Genomic DNA, 18,660 nt, shown 5'->3' with positions numbered 1-18,660 from the left:
TGGGACCGGCACATGAGAAGTTAGACCAGAGGCTGACCGAGCTGAGCGGCCAGATGACCCGTCGAACGGCGCTCAAGTCCAGGGCCCGCTGGGAGGGCCTGCGGGAGGCAGACTTGATCTAGACTTAGCGCCTACCTTCGCCGGCAGGAGGATGTGTAAATTTATTTGGTCCCTAAAGTTCCACGGGACAGATACGGCGTACGAAGGGGTCCCAGCATGGCCGTAATGGAACGGCTGAGCTGGGTGGCCCTTACACCCACCCATAAACAAAAACACATTCTCACCCTGTTTGGCGAGGTTGGATGGTAAGCACTTATTAATTTATAGATTTACCCTTCGGGGAAGAAGTAGGTAGTTCACTGTTAGTACACTAATATTAGGATCATTGAGGCAACTGTAGATAATAATAATGTAGACCTAAGACCTTAACATAGGTAATAATAGGCAGATAATGTAGGCAAACACTAGGTTAAGTTAGCTAGGGAGAACTGGCAGCCCTAGTTTGAACAGTGAGACGTGGGTCTGGAAGGGACCAGCTCGTTCTTCTTTAGACAGACACCAAGTGGACAACACGTGCCGTGATCAGCAGACGGCGCCCCCCCCACGTGTCTTCACATTTGAGACCTGGGGAAATCTGGTCGAGGCACCTCGATGTACCATAGATGACCTCCTCTGTCAGGCCCATACAGTAAGACAAGACCTCCACTTTTCTCGTAGGATTTCTGGACAGTGTCTGGGGAAAATTGTGAGTGAGTTGAACTGTAAGCCTTTGTGCAGCTGGCAGTGCATGCCCAGTACACACCAGTGTCTCTTGTCAGTCTAGAAGCTAGTGTCCATGTCTGCATAGTTATACTAGGGGATACACACCCCCTTGGATATAGGAATATTGCAGGAATTAAGGCTCCCGGTTGCACGTGGTTTCTGAGGGGAAGTCCAAAGGGGCTAAGCTTAGGAAGGTTGAAGATCAGGATATATGCTGCAACACCAAGTAAGTTAGTCCTTTATACGTGCATGCAGGCAAGTTTCTTGCAACATCAATCATTTGTGAAAATCTGTCCTATAAGCCACTTGTGAGGCTGAGGTACCCACCTCAGAGCTCGGTGTCAACAGAGTTTGCCAGGGTAGGCAACTCACTTGGAGGCAGTCCAGACAAATTTTCATTGAATAACTGAATACTGACGAGAGTCTTATACTCACTTGTGTTGGGATAAAAAGCCCGCTTGTCGTCGAGTGTATGGTGATAAATCTAGATAAAAATGAACTAGCTATCTGCTGCGCAGCTGACCTAACTAGTATCATTAATGACTAGACTACCTGGGTATCTGTATCGGACCCGTATGTTTACCCGGATATCGTTGTCTTGACTGAAGGATGAGTGTCTCAGTGGACTGTAAGTCTATAAAGATAGTTCTCAATATACTTAGTATACGGCACTGCTTTATCTTTCAATCGTTTTAAATTCACAGCAACATCACTACAGGAAGCTGCGCACACTTCTCTGTAATATACCACGAATGTGGATTGCCTTATATTCACATAAACACGCGGAACAGTGTTCTTTGTTCGTTATCCCGGAGTTAATGTTTCCCCTTGCAGGTTTTAAAGCAGTCTGAATTGCCCGTGCCCTGCTTCAACCACCACTGCCCTCTGTAGATTTGCCTTCCTTGCCAAACTTCAACAAAAGCTTGATTTCTTGATATGTCTCGATCATTGAGAGTTCATTATTGTCCCACATGTGAATAAAGTGAGGTAGAAGTTTCCTGTACCTTCCTGTTCCGGTACAGAGATTAATTGTCTCTCATTAAACCACACATGACTGCAACACTGGTCAGTCATGACGTGATTTGATCATGACACGGTCATATGCTTTCAATTAAAAGCGTTATTGCAGAAGCAAGATGCCATTGCCCTTTCTGAGAGGGCTGAAAGGGGCTGATACGCCCCCTCCCCTCCTGGAGAAATTTTCTCCACAACTTTACCATGGATAAGTATGGGTGCCTAGTCGGAACTAGACGATATTTCCCTCTACCCAAGGGCACCAAGCTTATTTTCAAAGTTATTTCATCAAATCTTGCCACATGTAGTGGACAAATAATTTTGTCTGCGAATATATATATATATATATATATATATATATATATATATATATATATATATATATATATATATATATATATATATATATATATATATATATATTATCACACTGGCCGATTCCCACCAAGGCAGGGTGGCCCGAAAAAGAAAAACTTTCACCATCATTCACTTTACACTACAGTTTTTAAACTGCAACATTAACACCCCTCCTTCAGAGTGCAGGCACTGTACTTCCCATCTCCAGGACTCAAGTCCGGCCTGCCGGTTTCCCTGAACCCCTTCATAAATGTTACTTTGCTCACACTCCAACAGCACATAAAGTATTAAAAACCATTTGTCTCCATTCACTCCTATCAAACACGCTCATGCATGCCTGCTGGAAGTCCAAGCCCCTCGCACACAAAACCTCCTTTACCCCCTCCCCCAACCTTTCCTAGGCCGACCCCTACCCCGCCTTCCTTCCACTACTCTGTTTCGCTCCATTCTCTCTACATGTTCGAACCACCTCAACAACCCTTCCTCAGCCCTCTGGACAACATATATATATGTATATATATATAAGGGTCTTGGCAAGAGGCGTGGAGTTAAAAGATAAAGAATCACACACAAAGTGGGAGTTGTCACAGTTGCTCTTTGCTGATGACACTGTGCTCTTGGGAGATTCTGAAGAGAAGTTGCAGAGATTGGTGGATGAATTTGGTAGGGTGTGCAAAAGAAGAAAATTAAAGGTGAATACAGGAAAGAGTAAGGTTATGAGGATAACAAAAAGATTAGGTGATGAAAGATTGGATATCAGATTGGAGGGAGAGAGTATGGAGGAGGTGAATGTATTCAGATATTTGGGAGTGGACGTGTCAGCGGATGGGTCTATGAAAGATGAAGTGAATCATAGAATTGATGAGGGGAAAAGGGTGAGTGGTGCACTTAGGAGTCTGTGGAGACAAAGAACTTTGTCCTTGGAGGCAAAGAGGGGAATGTATGAGAGTATAGTTTTACCAATGCTCTTATATGGGTGTGAAGCATGGGTGATGAATGTTGCAGCGAGGAGAAGGCTGGAGGCAGTGGAGATGTCATGTCTGAGGGCAATGTGTGGTGTGAATATAATGCAGAGAATTCGTAGTTTGGAAGTTAGGAGGAGGTGCGGGATTACCAAAACTGTTGTCCAGAGGGCTGAGGAAGGGTTGTTGAGGTGGTTCGGACATGTAGAGAGAATGGAGCGAAACAGAATGACTTCAAGAGTGTATCAGTCTGTAGTGGAAGGAAGGCGGGGTAGGGGTCGGCCTAGGAAAGGTTGGAGGGAGGGGGTAAAGGAGGTTTTGTGTGCGAGGGGCTTGGACTTCCAGCAGGCATGCGTGAGCGTGTTTGATAGGAGTGAATGGAGACAAATGGTTTTTAATACTTGACGTGCTGTTGGAGTGTGAGCAAAGTAACATTTATGAAGGGGTTCAGGGAAACCGGCAGGCCGGACTTGAGTCCTGGAGATGGGAAGTACAGTGCCTGCACTCTGAAGGAAGGAGGGGTATATATATATATATATATATATATATATATATATATATATATATATATATATATATATATATATATATATATATATATATATATATGTCGTGCCGAATAGGCAGAACTTGCGATCTTGGCTTAAATAGCAACGCTCATCTTGCCATATAGGACAAGTGAAAATTTGTGTATGCAATAATTTCGCCAAAATCATTCTGAACCTAACGAAAAAAATATATTTGATTGTGTTTGTTTAGTATTAAATTATTGTAAACGTATTTAAAATATATTTAGTTGGGTTAGGCTAAAATAAATTGCTCTTGTTATAATAAGGTTAGGTAAGTTTTCTAAGATTCTTTTGGTGCAAAATTAAAAATTTTTACATTAACATTAATGAAAAAAATATATCTTTAAACGTATAAGAGAAAATTTCAGAAAGGACTTAATTTTAAATGAGTTCTTGCTAATTGACCAGTTTTACATATTCGGCACGACATATATATATATATATATATATATATATATATATATATATATATTTCATTATGATGGACAATAATCTGCAAGTTCTTATCTGCCACTTTGACTTTTTTGGAATATCGCAAGTAATTTACATTATGTATGATACTTGTACTTATGTGTACGTGTACCTAAATAAACTTACTAAGAGCAAGGTAAACCTTTGTCCTGAAGTTAAAGCATTGTTCTTCCTATAGTTGAGGTAATGTTAGTGTAGCCCGGGGCTACACCTCACTAGCCCTCCACAGCTTCCCACCCACTACACTCATACAACATTATCATTTCATCCTCACATGTGACTAGTATTATTTCAGTGTTTCCTTCATTTTAGTATTTTTTTCAGGTGTGGTGGTAATAACGAGAACAGTTGTGAATGGGGAAAGGTAAGACTAACGGGAGAAAAGAGCGGCTATTAAAATATGCTGATGGTAACTCGACTGAGACATTTCCGTCCAGGGTTTGTAACCGTCCTGTCTGCCTCCTAGTTTAGCCAGTCTTTGTCTCATTGTCTCCCTTCTCCTACATTCTTATCCTTATTCTCTTATTATGGCTCTACAGAAATTTCCCCTCCTCCTCCTCCTCCTCCTTTCCCTCCCTCATAGTCTTGTTTCGTAGCGTGTAGTAAGGAACGTTGTCTCACCCACACTCACCAGCAATGATAATGCAGTTTTGTGAATTATTAAGGTTGCCTTTCCTGTGCCTTGGGTGAAATGCATTGTTACTGCGGTTTGTTCTTCCTGTTGATTCCACTGAAAACTCAGCGCCAGCTAGTACAAGTTTCTTCAAATGTCTTACCTGGGTTACGAGAGTATTTGCTCACCTTATAGATACAAGACAAGGTCGGAAGATTGGACCTACCGGTCCAGCCTACACATGATCTACTCACACCCAACCTTTCCCATTCATTTTCTTTACCCCGACAGCCATTTCCCATTAAGGTAAGGAAGGAAATGCTTGTCTGATCTATTTTTAAAGCTTATCAAAGTCTACGTTTCAATGGCGAGTCTTTCTCAGTGTATATATATATATATATATATATATATATATATATATATATATATATATATATATATATATATATATATTTATATATATATATATATGCAAGACAAGCCACATATAGTTATGTACTTTGCTCAGGTAGACCTGTTTGTGGCTTGGTAAACCTGGTTACCTGGAGGTTACCTGGAGGTTACCTGGAGGTTATTCCGAAGATCAACGCCCCCGCGGCCCGGTCCATGACCAGGCCTCCCGATGGATCAGGGCCTGATCAACTAGGCTGTTACTGCTGGCCGCACGCAGTCCAACGTACGAGCTACAGCCCGGCTGATCCGGCACTGACTTCAGGTATCTGTCCAGCTCTCTCTTGAAGGCAGCCAGGGGCTTATTGGCAATTCCCCTAATGCTTGATGGGAGGCTGTTGAACAGTTTTGGGCCCCGGACACTTATGGTGTTTTCCCTTAGTGTACCAATGGCGCCCCTACTTTTTATTGGGGGCATTTTGCATCGCCTGCCCAGTCTTTTACTTTCGTAGGGAGTGATTTCTGTGTGCAGATTTGGGACCATTCATTCCAAGATTTTCCAAGTGTAGATTATGATATATCTCTCCCTCCTGCGTTCCAACGAGTACAAGTCAAGTGCTTCCAAGCGTTCCCAGTAGTTAAGGTGCTTGACAGAACTTATACGTGCAGTAAAGGATCTCTGTACACTCTCTAGATCTGCGATTTCACCTGCTTTGAACGGAGATGTTAATGTACAGCAGCATTCCAGCCTAGAGAGAACAAGTGATTTGAAAAGGGTCATCATTGGCTTGGCATCTCTCGTTTTGAACGTTCTCATTATCCATCCTATCATTTTCTTTGCACGTGCGATCGTGGCACTGTTGTGATCCTTGAAAGTGAGATCCTCAGACATTACTACTCCCAGGTCCCTTACATTATTTTTCCGCTCTATTGTATGGCCGGAGTCAGTAGTATACTCTGTTCTAGTTATTATCTCCTCCAGTAAAGCCCATTGTGTGGGATAAACGTAGTCAATAAAGAATCGCATTTACTGCATTCGTGTTACTTTTCCAAGAGATGTCAAGCCAAAGATGATCTTTAAGTCATTTATTGTCTTCAGGCTGGAATACTGCTGTACACTAACAGCCTCTTCAAGACAGGCAAAACTGCAGATTTGGAGAATGTTCTCAACATCTCGCTCTGTGATTTTTCAGGTTGAGTCGCCTCTAAAGAAGAATGTATCAGACAGCGACATCAGAGAGAATCCCAAGAAACAGTTCATATTGAAAGATCCAAGTTCGGCCCATTTAAGGCAGGTGAAACTGCAGATCAGGAGAATGTACAGAGAATCTTCAATGCATGTAGTGGTTTAGTCAGTCACCTTAATTACTGGGAACGTCTCTTGACCTGTACTCCTTGGAATGCAGTCAAAATACTTCATAATTAATACCTGGAAAATCCTAGAAGGACCAGTCTCAAATATGAACACGGAAATCACTCCCTACGTAAGCAGAAGATTCAGCATATCTACCTGGAGTGTATTCCGGGGATCAATGCCCCCGCGGCCCGGTCCACGACCAGGCCTCCCGGTGGATCAGGGCCTGATCAACCAGGCTGTTACTGCTGTCCGCACGTAATCCAACGTACGAACCACAGCCCGGCTGATCCGGCATTGACTTTAGGTATCTGTCTAGCTCCCTTGAAGGCAGCCAGGGGCCTATGGTGCAACATCCCCCATAGGAAAACCAGGGATGCCATGAGCAAAAATATCTATCAGAGATATCGGATTCAGGAAGGATATAGGAAAACACTGGTTTGGAAAAGTTGTGGATGTAAGTTTATTCAGGTATACACAAATACAGTTACATGGATTATCATACATAGCAGCATAAGTTTAGAGAACCTAGAATAACCCAAAAACCCTTTAATACCTTATTATTATACTATAAATAAGATAATATCTTATTATTATATTGTAACCTGGAGTTTACCTGGAGAGAGTTCCGGGGGTCAACGCCCCCGCGGCCCGGTCTGTGACCAGGCCTCCTGGTGGATCAGAGCCTGATCAACCAGGCTGTTACTGCTGGCTGCACGCAATCCAACGTACGAGCCACAGCCCGGCTGGTCAGGTACCGACTTTAGGTGCTTGTCCAGTGCCAGCTTGAAGACTGCCAGGGGTCTATTGGTAATCCCCCTTATGTATGCTGGGAGGCAGTTGAACAGTCTCGGGCCCCTGACACTTATTGTATGGTCTCTTAACGTGCTAGTGACACCCCTGCTTTTCATTGGGGGGATGTTGCATCGTCTGCCGAGTCTTTTGCTTTCGTTGTGAGTGATTTTCGTGTGCAAGTTCGGTACTAGTCCCTCTAGGATTTTCCAGGTGTATATAATCATGTATCTCTCCCGCCTGCGTTCCAGGGAGTACAGGTTCAGGAACTTCAAGCGCTCCCAGTAATTGAGGTGTTTTATCTCCGTTATGCGCGCCGTGAAGGTTCTCTGTACATTTTCTAGGTCAGCAATTTCACCTGCCTTGAAAGGTGCTGTTAGTGTGCAGCAATATTCCAGCCTAGATAGAACAAGCGACCTGAAGAGTGTCATCATGGGCTTGGCCTCCCTAGTTTTGAAGGTTCTCATTATCCATCCTGTCATTTTTCTAGCAGATGCGATTGATACAATGTTATGGTCCTTGAAGGTGAGATCCTCCGACATGATCACTCCCAGGTCTTTGACGTTGGTTTCTCGCTCTATTTTGTGGAAGGAATTTGTTTTGTACTCTGATGAAGTTTTAATTTCCTCATGTTTACCATATCGGAGTAATTGAAATTTCTCATCGTTGAACTTCATATTGTTTTCTGCAGCCCACTGAAAGATTTGGTTGATGTCCGCCTGGAGCCTTGCAGTGTCTGCAATGGAAGACACTGTCATGCAGATTCGGGTGTCATCTGCAAAGGAAGACACGGTGCTGTGGCTGACATCCTTGTCTATGTCAGATATGAGGATGAGAAACAAGATGGGAGCGAGTACTGTGCCTTGCGGAACAGAGCTTTTCACCGTAGCCGCCTCAGACTTTACTCTGTTGACTACTACTCTTTGTGTTCTGTTTGTGAGGAAATTATAGATCCATCTACCAACTTTTCCTGTTATTCCTTTAGCACGCATTTTGTGCGCTATTACGCCATGGTCACACTTGTCGAAGGCTTTTGCAAAGTCTGTATATATTACATCTGCATTCTTTGCATCTAGGACCTTGTCCTTATATTCTTATGAGAACACTAAGAGATAACGCAAGTGTCAGGGGCCCAGGACTGTTCAACAACTTCCCAGCTTACATAAGGGACATTGTCAACAGTCCCTCTAGCTGTGGCTCGTACGTCGGACTGCGTGCGGCCAGCAGTAACAGCCTAGTTGATCAGGCCCTGATCCATCGGGAGGCCTGGTCATGGACCGGGCCGCGGGGGCGTTGATCCCCGGAATAACCTCCAGGTAGCTGTTTTCAGAAGGCAACTGGATACATAATAAATAAATACTGTTTGTACAGCAATGCATGGAACCATACGACCTGTTTTTGTAATACTCATTTATGCTTGTTATCTGTTTACAATAATGTTTTACCACTGAATACTTCATTGCTTAGTTAATCTTAAGTTAATTTTAAGCCTGCCCGTAATGTTATGTATACAACTGGCTTTGGCATGCTGCATTTAACTGTATTCTTTTGTACTTCTCTGTATCATGTTCAAATAAATAAATAAATAAATAAATAAATTCCTAAAGTCAGTTTCTGAATCCTGACCAGCCGGGATGTGGTTCATACGCTGAACAGCGTGCGGGGAACAGAAACAGCTTGGTTCATCAGGCTCTGATTCAATTGGAGGCCTGGTCATGGACTGCTCCGCGGAGGTGTGGACCCCGAACACCCTCCAGGCAGGTACTAGCCTGGAGGGTGGGTTCTGGTAACACTGCAGTGTACCAGTCACTGGGTTCTGGTAACACTGCAGTGTACCAGTCACTGGGTTCTGGTAAAACTGCAGTGTACCAGTCACTGGGTTCTGGTAAAACTGCAGTGTACCAGTCACTGGGTTCTGGTAAAACTGCAGTGTACCAGTCACTGGGTTCTGGTAACACTGCAGTGTACCAGTCACTGGGTTCTGGTAACACTGCAGTGTACCAGTCACTGGGTTCTGGTAAAACTGCAGTGTACCAGTCACTGGGTTCTGGTAAAACTGCAGTGTACCAGTCACTGGGTTCTGGTAAGACTGCAGTGTACCAGTCACTGGGTTCTGGTAACACTGCAGTGTACCAGTCACTGGGTTCTGGTAAAACTGCAGTGTACCAGTCACTGGGTTCTGGTAAAACTGCAGTGTACCAGTCACTGGGTTCTGGTAAAACTGCAGTGTACCAGTCACTGGGTTCTGGTAAAACTGCAGTGTACCAGTCACTGGGTTCTGGTAAAACTGCAGTGTACCAGTCACTGGGTTCTGGTAAAACTGCAGTGTACCAGTCACTGGGTTCTGGTAAAACTGCAGTGTACCAGTCACTGGGTTCTGGTAAAACTGCAGTGTACCAGTCACTGGGTTCTGGTAAAACTGCAGTGTACCAGTCACTGGGATCTGGTAAAACTGCAGTGTACCAGTCACTGGATTCTGGTAAGACTGCAGTGTACCAGTCACTGGGTTCTGGTAACACTGCAGTGTACCAGTCACTGGGTTCTGGTAACACTTCAGTGTACCAGTCACTGGGTTCTGGTAACACTGCAGTGTACCAGTCACTGGATTCTGGTAAGACTGCAGTGTACCAGTCACTGGGTTCTGGTAACACTGCAGTGTACCAGTCACTGGGTTCTGGTAAAACTGCAGTGTACCAGTCACTGGGTTCTGGTAACACTGCAGTGTACCAGTCACTGGGTTCTGGTAAGACTGCAGTGTACCAGTCACTGGATTCTAGTAACACTGCAGTGTACCAGTCACTGGGTTTTGGTAAAACTGCAGTGTACCAGTCACTGGATTCTAGTAACACTGCAGTGTACCAGTCACTGGGTTCTGGTAACCTGCAGTGTACCAGTCACTGGGTTCTGGTAACACTGCAGTGTACCAGTCACTGGGTTCTGGTAAAACTGCAGTGTACCAGTCACTGGATTCTGGTAACACTGCAGTGTACCAGTCACTGGGTTCTGGTAAAACTGCAGTGTACCAGTCACTGGGTTCTGGTAACACTGCAGTGTACCAGTCACTGGGTTCTGGTAACACTGCAGTGTACCAGTCACTGGGTTCTGGTAACACTTGGGTTTTCCCGCGCGGTGACATGACAAAGTCTCGTCCCCAGGCACTCTCCCAGCCCACACCTACCACCAACCCCGACCACACCCACCAAACAACCCCGCCCACACCTACCATTAACCCCGCCCACACCTACCATTAACCCCGCCCACACCTACCATTAACCCCGCCCACACCTACCATTAACACCGCCCACACTCAATATTAACACCGCCCACATCCACCACTATCCCCACCAACACCCACCACTCTCCCCGCCAACATCCACCACTCTCCTCGCCCACACCCACCACTCTCCCCGCCAACACCCACCACTCTCCCCGCCAACATCCACCACTCTCCCCACCAACACCCACCACTCTCCCCACCAACATCCACCAATCTCCCCACCAACACCCACCACTCTCCCCACCAAAACCCACCACTCTCCCCATCAACACCCACCAATCTCCCCACCAACACCCACCACTCTCCCCACCAACACCCACCACTCTCCCCACCAACACCCACCACTCTCCCCGCCAACACCCACCACTCTCCCCACCAACACCCACCACTCTCCCCGCCAACACCCACCACTCTCCCCACCAACACCCACCACTCTCCCCACCAACACCCACCACTCTCCCCACCAACACCCACCACTCTCCCCGCCAACACCCATTACTCTCCCCACCAACACCCACCACTCTCCCCGCCCACTCCCAACACTCTCCCCGCCAACACCCACCACTCTCCCCGCCAACACCCACCACTCTCCCCACCAACACCCACCACTCTCCCCGCCAACACCCACCACTCTCCCCAACAACACCCACCACTCTCCCCGCCAACACCCACCACTCTCCCCGCCAACACCCACCACTCTCCCCACCAACATCCACCACTCTCCCCACCAACACTGCTACAAGTGGCGAGTTGTTCACAGTAATGGGAGGCGCATCAGAGTAAGGAAAGTTAAGAGTGAAGATCTGAAGCTTCTCTGTTCTCCAGGATGAATGTACTTCAGTGGCCAGTGAAGGTAAGGGTACTACTGCCCCTGCTAATGAAGGTAAGCGCATTCTTGTGGTTGGTGACTCTCAGGTAAGATATGTTGACCGTGCTTTTTGTAATAGGAATAAGAAGATGAGAGATAGAGTGTGCTTCCCTGGAGCTGGTGTTGGGGACATTGTCAACAGGCTGGATAATATCATGTCAGGTAATGGGAACAAGCCCATTATCTGTCTCAGTGCTGGTGGAAATGATATTGGGAAGGGTAGGAGAGAAGAGCTGCTAGATAAGTACAGGTCAGCTATAGATTTCATTAAGTCTAAGGGAGGGATCCCAATCATATGTAGCATCTTGCCTAGAAGGGGAGTAGGAAATGAATGGTTGTCTAGGGCAATTGGTGTAAATTGCTGGCTAGACAGATACTGCAAGGAACTTGCAATCCCATTCATTGACAACTGGAACAACTTTTATGGCAAACATGATATGTATGCAAGGGATGGGGTTCATCTCTCTGGGGCAGGGGTGGTAGCACTTGCAGACTCGATTGAGAAGGCCATTGGTGAAATGCCTATGATTTTAAACTGATGGAAGATAGAGGTATGGGTGTGTGTGGGAAACAAGCAGGTTGCAACACTAGGGTTGGAAACAGTAAATGTATAAAAGGCATTCAGCATGAAGTTATAAATAAAGACAATAGAACAGGTCAGAAAACAAAGGGGGACAGCAGAGGGCAGCAAGGGACTAGCTCCCTTAAGGTTTACTATACTAATAGCAGGAGTGTTAGAAATAAGATAGATGAGCTAAGATTAATTGCAAGTGCAGGAAACATAGATATTATTGCTATAACAGAGACCTGGCTCAATCTGAAAGATAGAGAGATGCCATCTGAATGTCACATACAAGGCTATAAATTATTCCACACTGACAGGGTCAACAGGAAAGGTGGTGGAGTAGCGATGTATGTCAGAGACAATTTAAATTGTTGTGTTAGACAAGATATTAAATTAGAAGCGTCAGCCACTGAATCTGTTTGGTTACAGCTTCTCGAGGGCCGAGAAAAACTAATTTTGGGTGTGATTTACAGGGCCCCAAATCTTGATAGGGAGTGCAGTAAACTTCTATGGGACGAAATTCGTAAGGCATCTACATACGAAAATGTTGTGCTAATGGGAGATTTCAACTATAGACAGATTGACTGGAGCAATTTGACAGGAAATTTAGAGTCGGGTGACTTTCTTGATACGATCCAGGATTGTTTTTTAAAACAGTTTGTGACAGAGCCAACTAGGGGAAATAACCTCCTTGACTTGGTTCTTGCCAGTAGGGAAACACTAATTAATAATCTTGAGGTTAATGATGAGCTTGGGGAGAGTGATCACAAATCACTCAGTTTTAACATATCATGGAATTCCCCTAATAATGGCAATCAAGTCTCCGTCCCTGACTTTCGCTTGGCTGATTTCATAGGACTGAAAAATTACTTAGGTGGGCTGAACTGGAATGACCTGACTAGGGGTCAGGTAGGTGGTGATGGTTGCCGATATGATGCTTTCCAGGGCATAGTTCTAGCTGCTCAGTCAAATTATGTTCCAAATAGGGAAATCAGATCAAACAAAAATGATCCTAAATGGATGAACAATAGATTAAAATATCTGATTGGTCAAAAGAGAGGCATATATAGGCAAATCAAAAGAGGAGAGGGGCAATTAAGAAATCGATATATTCAGTTAAAGAGAGAAATAAAAAAGGGAATTAGAAAAGCAAAAAGAGATTATGAGGTTAAAGTTGCAAGAGAATCGAAGACTAACCCAAAAGGATTCTTTCAGGTATACAGAAGTAAGATCAGGGACAAGATAGGCCCACTCAAAAGTTCCTCGGGTCAGCTCACTGACAGTGATAAGGAAATGTGTAGAATTTTTAACACATACTTCCTCTCAGTTTTTACACAGGAGGATACCAGTGATATTCCAGTAATGATAAATTATGTAGAACAGGACGATAATAAACTGTGCACTATTAGGGTCACAAGTGACATGGTCCTTAGGCAAATAGATAAATTAAAACCTAACAAATCCCCAGGCCCTGATGAACTGTATGCAAGGGTTCTAAAGGAATGTAAAGAGGAGCTTAGCACACCTTTGGCTAATCTTTTCAACATATCACTACAAACTGGCATGGTGCCAGATAAGTGGAAAATGGCAAATGTGATACCTATTTTCAAAACAGGTGACAGGTCCTTAGCTTCGAACTATAGACCAATAAGCCTAACCTCCATAGTGGGAAAATTTATGGAATCAATAATTGCCGAGGCAGTTCGTAGCCACCTTGAAAAGCATAAATTAATCAACGAATCTCAGCATGGTTTTACAAAGGGACGTTCCTGCCTTACGAATTTATTAACTTTTTTCACTAAGGTATTTGAGGAGGTAGATCATGGTAACGAATATGATATTGTGTATATGGACTTCAGTAAGGCTTTTGACAGGGTCCCACATCAGAGACTATTGAGGAAAATTAAAGCACATGGAATAGGAGGAGAAATTTTTTCCTGGATAGAGGCATGGTTGACAAATAGGCAGCAGAGAGTTTGCATAAATGGGGAGAAATCAGAGTGGGGAAGCGTCACGAGCGGTGTTCCACAGGGGTCAGTGTTGGGCCCCCTGCTGTTCACAATCTACATAAACGACATAGATGAGGGCATAAAGAGCGACATCGGCAAGTTTGCCGATGACACCAAAATAGGCCGTCGAATTCATTCTGACGAGGACATTCGAGCACTCCAGGAAGATTTGAATAGACTGATGCAGTGGTCGGAGAAGTGGCAGATGCAGTTTAATATAGACAAATGCAAAGTTCTAAATGTTGGACAGGACAATAACCATGCCACATATAAACTAAATAATGTAGATCTTAATATTACGGATTGCGAAAAAGATTTAGGAGTTCTGGTTAGCAGTAATCTGAAACCAAGACAACAGTGCATAAGTGTTCGCAATAAAGCTAATAGAATCCTTGGCTTCATATCAAGAAGCATAAATAATAGGAGTCCTCAGGTTGTTCTTCAACTCTATACATCCTTGGTTAGGCCTCATTTAGATTATGCTGCACAGTTTTGGTCACCGTATTACAGAATGGATATAAATTCTCTGGAAAATGTACAAAGGAGGATGACAAAGATGATCCCATGTATCAGAAACCTTCCCTATGAGGATAGACTAAGGGCCCTGAAACTGCACTCTCTAGAAAGACGTAGAATTAGGGGGGATATGATTGAGGTTTATAAGTGGAAGACAGGAATAAATAAAGGGGATGTAAATAGTGTGCTGAAAATATCTAGCCTAGACAGGACTCGCAGCAATGGTTTTAAGTTGGAAAAATTCAGATTCAGGAGGGATATAGGAAAGTACTGGTTTGGTAATAGAGTTGTGGATGAGTGGAACAAACTCCCAAGTACCGTTATAGAGGCCAGAACGTTGTGTAGCTTTAAAAATAGGTTGGATAAATACATGAGTAGATGTGGGTGGGTGTGAGTTAGACCTGATAGCTTGTGCTAACAGGTCGGTTGCCGTGTTCCTCCCTTAAGTCAATGTGACCTGACCTGACTAGGTTGGGTGCATTGGCTTAAGCCGGTAGGGACTTGGACCTGCCTCGCATGGGCCAGTAGGCCTTCTGCAGTGTTCCTTCGTTCTTATGTTCTTATGTTAACACCCACCACTCTCCGCCAACACCCACCACTCTCCCCGCCAACATCCACCACTCTCCCCACCAACACCCACCACTCTCCCCACCAACACCCACCACTCTCCCCGCCAACACCCACCACTCTCCCCACCAACATCCACCACTCTCCCCACCAACACCCACCACTCTCCCCACCAACACCCACCACTCTCCCCACCAACACCCACCACTCTCCCCACCAACACCCACCACTCTCCCCACCAACACCCACCACTCTCCCCGCCAACACCCACCACTCTCCCCGCCAACACCCACCACTCTCCCCGCCAACACCCACCACTCTCCCCCCCAACACCCACCACTCTCCCCACCAACACCCACCACTCTCTCTGCCAACATCCACCACTCTCCCTGCCAACACCCACCACTCTCCCCGCCAACATCCACCAACACCCACCACTCTTCCCGCCAACACCCACCACTCTCCCCACCAACACCCACCACTCTCCCCACCATCTACTCCACCACTCTCCCAACCAACACCCACCATTCTCCCCGCCAACACCCACTACTCTCCTCGCCAACACCCACCACTCTCCCCGCCAACATCCACCACTCTCCTCGCCCACACCCACCACTCTCCCCACCAACACCCACCACTCTCCCCACCAACATCCACCACTCTCCCCACCAACACCCACCACTCTCCCCGCCAACACCCACCACTCTCCCCACCAACACCCACCACTCTCCCCGCCAACACCCACCACTCTCCCCACCAACACCCACCACTCTCTCTGCCAACATCCACCACTCTCCCTGCCAACACCCACCACTCTCCCCACCAACACCCACCACTCTCTCTGCCAACATCCACCACTCTCCCTGCCAACACCCACCACTCTCCCCACCAACACCCACCACTCTCTCTGCCAACATCCACCACTCTCCCCACCAACACCCACCACTCTCCCCGCCAACACCCACCACTCTCCCCACCAACACCCACCACACTCTCTGCCAACATCCACCACTCTCCCCACCAACACCCACCACTCTCCCCGCCAACATCCACCAACACCCACCACTCTCCCCACCAACACCCACCACTCTCCCCGCCAACATCCACCAACACCCACCACTCTCCCCACCAACACCCACCACTCTCCCCGCCAACACCCACCACTCTCCCCACCAACACCCACCACTCTCCCCGCCAACACCCACCACTCTCCCCACCAACACCCACCACTCTCTCTGCCAACATCCACCACTCTCCCTGCCAACACCCACCACTCTCCCCACCAACACCCACCACTCTCTCTGCCAACATCCACCACTCTCCCTGCCAACACCCACCACTCTCCCCACCAACACCCACCACTCTCCCTGCCAACACCCACCACTCTCCCCGCCAACACCCACCACTCTCCCCACCAACACCCACCACTCTCTCTGCCAACATCCACCACTCTCCCTGCCAACACCCACCACTCTCCCCACCAACACCCACCACTCTCTCTGCCAACATCCACCACTCTCCCTGCCAACACCCACCACTCTCCCCACCAACACCCACCACTCTCCCTGCCAACACCCACCACTCTCCCCGCCAACACCCACCACTCTCCCCACCAACATCCACCACTCTCCCCACCAACACCAACCACTCTCCGCCAACACCCACCACTCTCCCCGCCAACATCCACCACTCTCCCCACCAACACCCACCACTCTCCCCACCAACACCCACCACTCTCCCCGCCAACACCCACCACTCTCCCCACCAACACCCACCACTCACCCCGCCAACACCCACCACTCTCCCCACCAACACCCACCACTCTCCCTGCCAACACCCACCACTCTCCCCACCAACACCCACCACTCTCTCTGCCAACATCCACCACTCTCCCTGCCAACACCCACCACTCTCCCCACCAACACCCACCACTCTCTCTGCCAACATCCACCACTCTCCCTGCCAACACCCACCACTCTCCCCACCAACACCCACCACTCTCTCTGCCAACATCCACCACTCTCCCCACCAACACCCACCACTCTCCCCGCCAACACCCACCACTCTCCCCACCAACACCCACCACACTCTCTGCCAACATCCACCACTCTCCCCACCAACACCCACCACTCTCCCCGCCAACATCCACCAACACCCACCACACACCCCACCAACACCCACCACTCTCCCCGCCAACACCCACCACTCTCCCCACCAACACCCACCACTCTCCCCGCCAACACCCACCACTCTCCCCACCAACACCCACCACTCTCTCTGCCTACATCCACCACTCTCCCTGCCAACAACCACCACTCTCCCCACCAACACCCACCACTCTCTCTGCCAACATCCACCACTCTCCCTGCCAACACCCACCACTCTCCCCACCAACACCCACCACTCTCCCTGCCAACACCCACCACTCTCCCCGCCAACACCCACCACTCTCCCCACCAACATCCACCACTCTCCCCACCAACACCCACCACTCTCCGCCAACACCCACCACTCTCCCCGCCAACATCCACCACTCTCCCCACCAACACCCACCACTCTCCCCACCAACACCCACCACTCTCCCCGCCAACACCCACCACTCTCCCCACCAACACCCACCACTCACCCCGCCAACACCCACCACTCTCCCCACCAACACCCACCACTCCCCACCAACACCCACCACTCTCCCCACCAACACCCACCACTCTCCCCACCAACACCCACCACTCTCCCCACCAACACCCACCACTCTCCCCACCAACACCCACCACTCTCCCCGCCAACACCCACCACTCTCCCCGCCAACACCCACCACTCTCCCCACCAACACCCACCACTCTCCCCGCCAACATCCACCACTCTCCCCACCAACACCCACCACTCTCCCCGCCAACACCCACCACTCTCCCCGCCAACACCCACCACTCTCCCCACCAACACCCACCACTCACCCCGCCAACATCCACCACTCTCCCCACCAACACCCACCACTCTCCCCACCAACACCCACCACTCTCCCCACCAACACCCACCACTCTCCCCACCAACACCCACCACTCTCCCCACCAACACCCACCACTCTCCCCGCCAACACCCACCACTCTCCCCGCCAACACCCACCACTCTCCCCGCCAACACCCACCACTCTCCCCACCAACACCCACCACTCTCCCCGCCAACATCCACCACTCTCCCCACCAACACCCAACATTCTCCCCGCCAACACCCACCACTCTCCCCACCAACACCCACCACTCTCTCTGCCAACATCTACCACTCTCCCTGCCAACACCCACCACTCTCCCCGCCAACATCCACCAACACCCACCACTCTTCCCGCCAACACCCACCACTCTCCCCACCAACACCCACCACTCTCCCCACCAACATCCACCACTCTCCCCACCAACACCCACCACTCTGCCCGCCAACACCCACTACTCTCCTCGCCCACACCCACCACTCTCCCCGCCAACATCCACCACTCTCCTCGCCCACACCCACCACTCTCCCCACCAACACCCACCACTCTCCCCACCAACATCCACCACTCTCCCCACCAACACCCACC

At 48.0% G+C, this 18,660-nt stretch overlaps 1 protein-coding gene across 1 annotated transcript; it reads left to right on the top strand.

The window, feature by feature from the left end:
* Positions 1 to 216: 216 nt before the first annotated feature.
* Positions 217 to 10,290, top strand: LOC138852019 (uncharacterized; the record flags this gene model as incomplete). Its single annotated transcript, XM_070081633.1, has 5 exons — positions 217 to 305; positions 4,460 to 4,499; positions 6,332 to 6,433; positions 9,182 to 10,171; positions 10,204 to 10,290. Coding segments are annotated over exons 1-5 (1,308 nt in total), but the record flags the coding sequence as incomplete, so codon positions are not given.
* Positions 10,291 to 18,660: the final 8,370 nt, after the last annotated feature.

This window comes from Cherax quadricarinatus, unplaced genomic scaffold, assembly GCF_038502225.1.
Source record: "Cherax quadricarinatus isolate ZL_2023a unplaced genomic scaffold, ASM3850222v1 Contig3415, whole genome shotgun sequence".
NCBI lineage: Eukaryota > Metazoa > Arthropoda > Malacostraca > Decapoda > Parastacidae > Cherax > Cherax quadricarinatus.
Note: the sequence above shows the minus strand (reverse complement) of the source record. Positions and strands in the feature narration are given on the sequence as shown.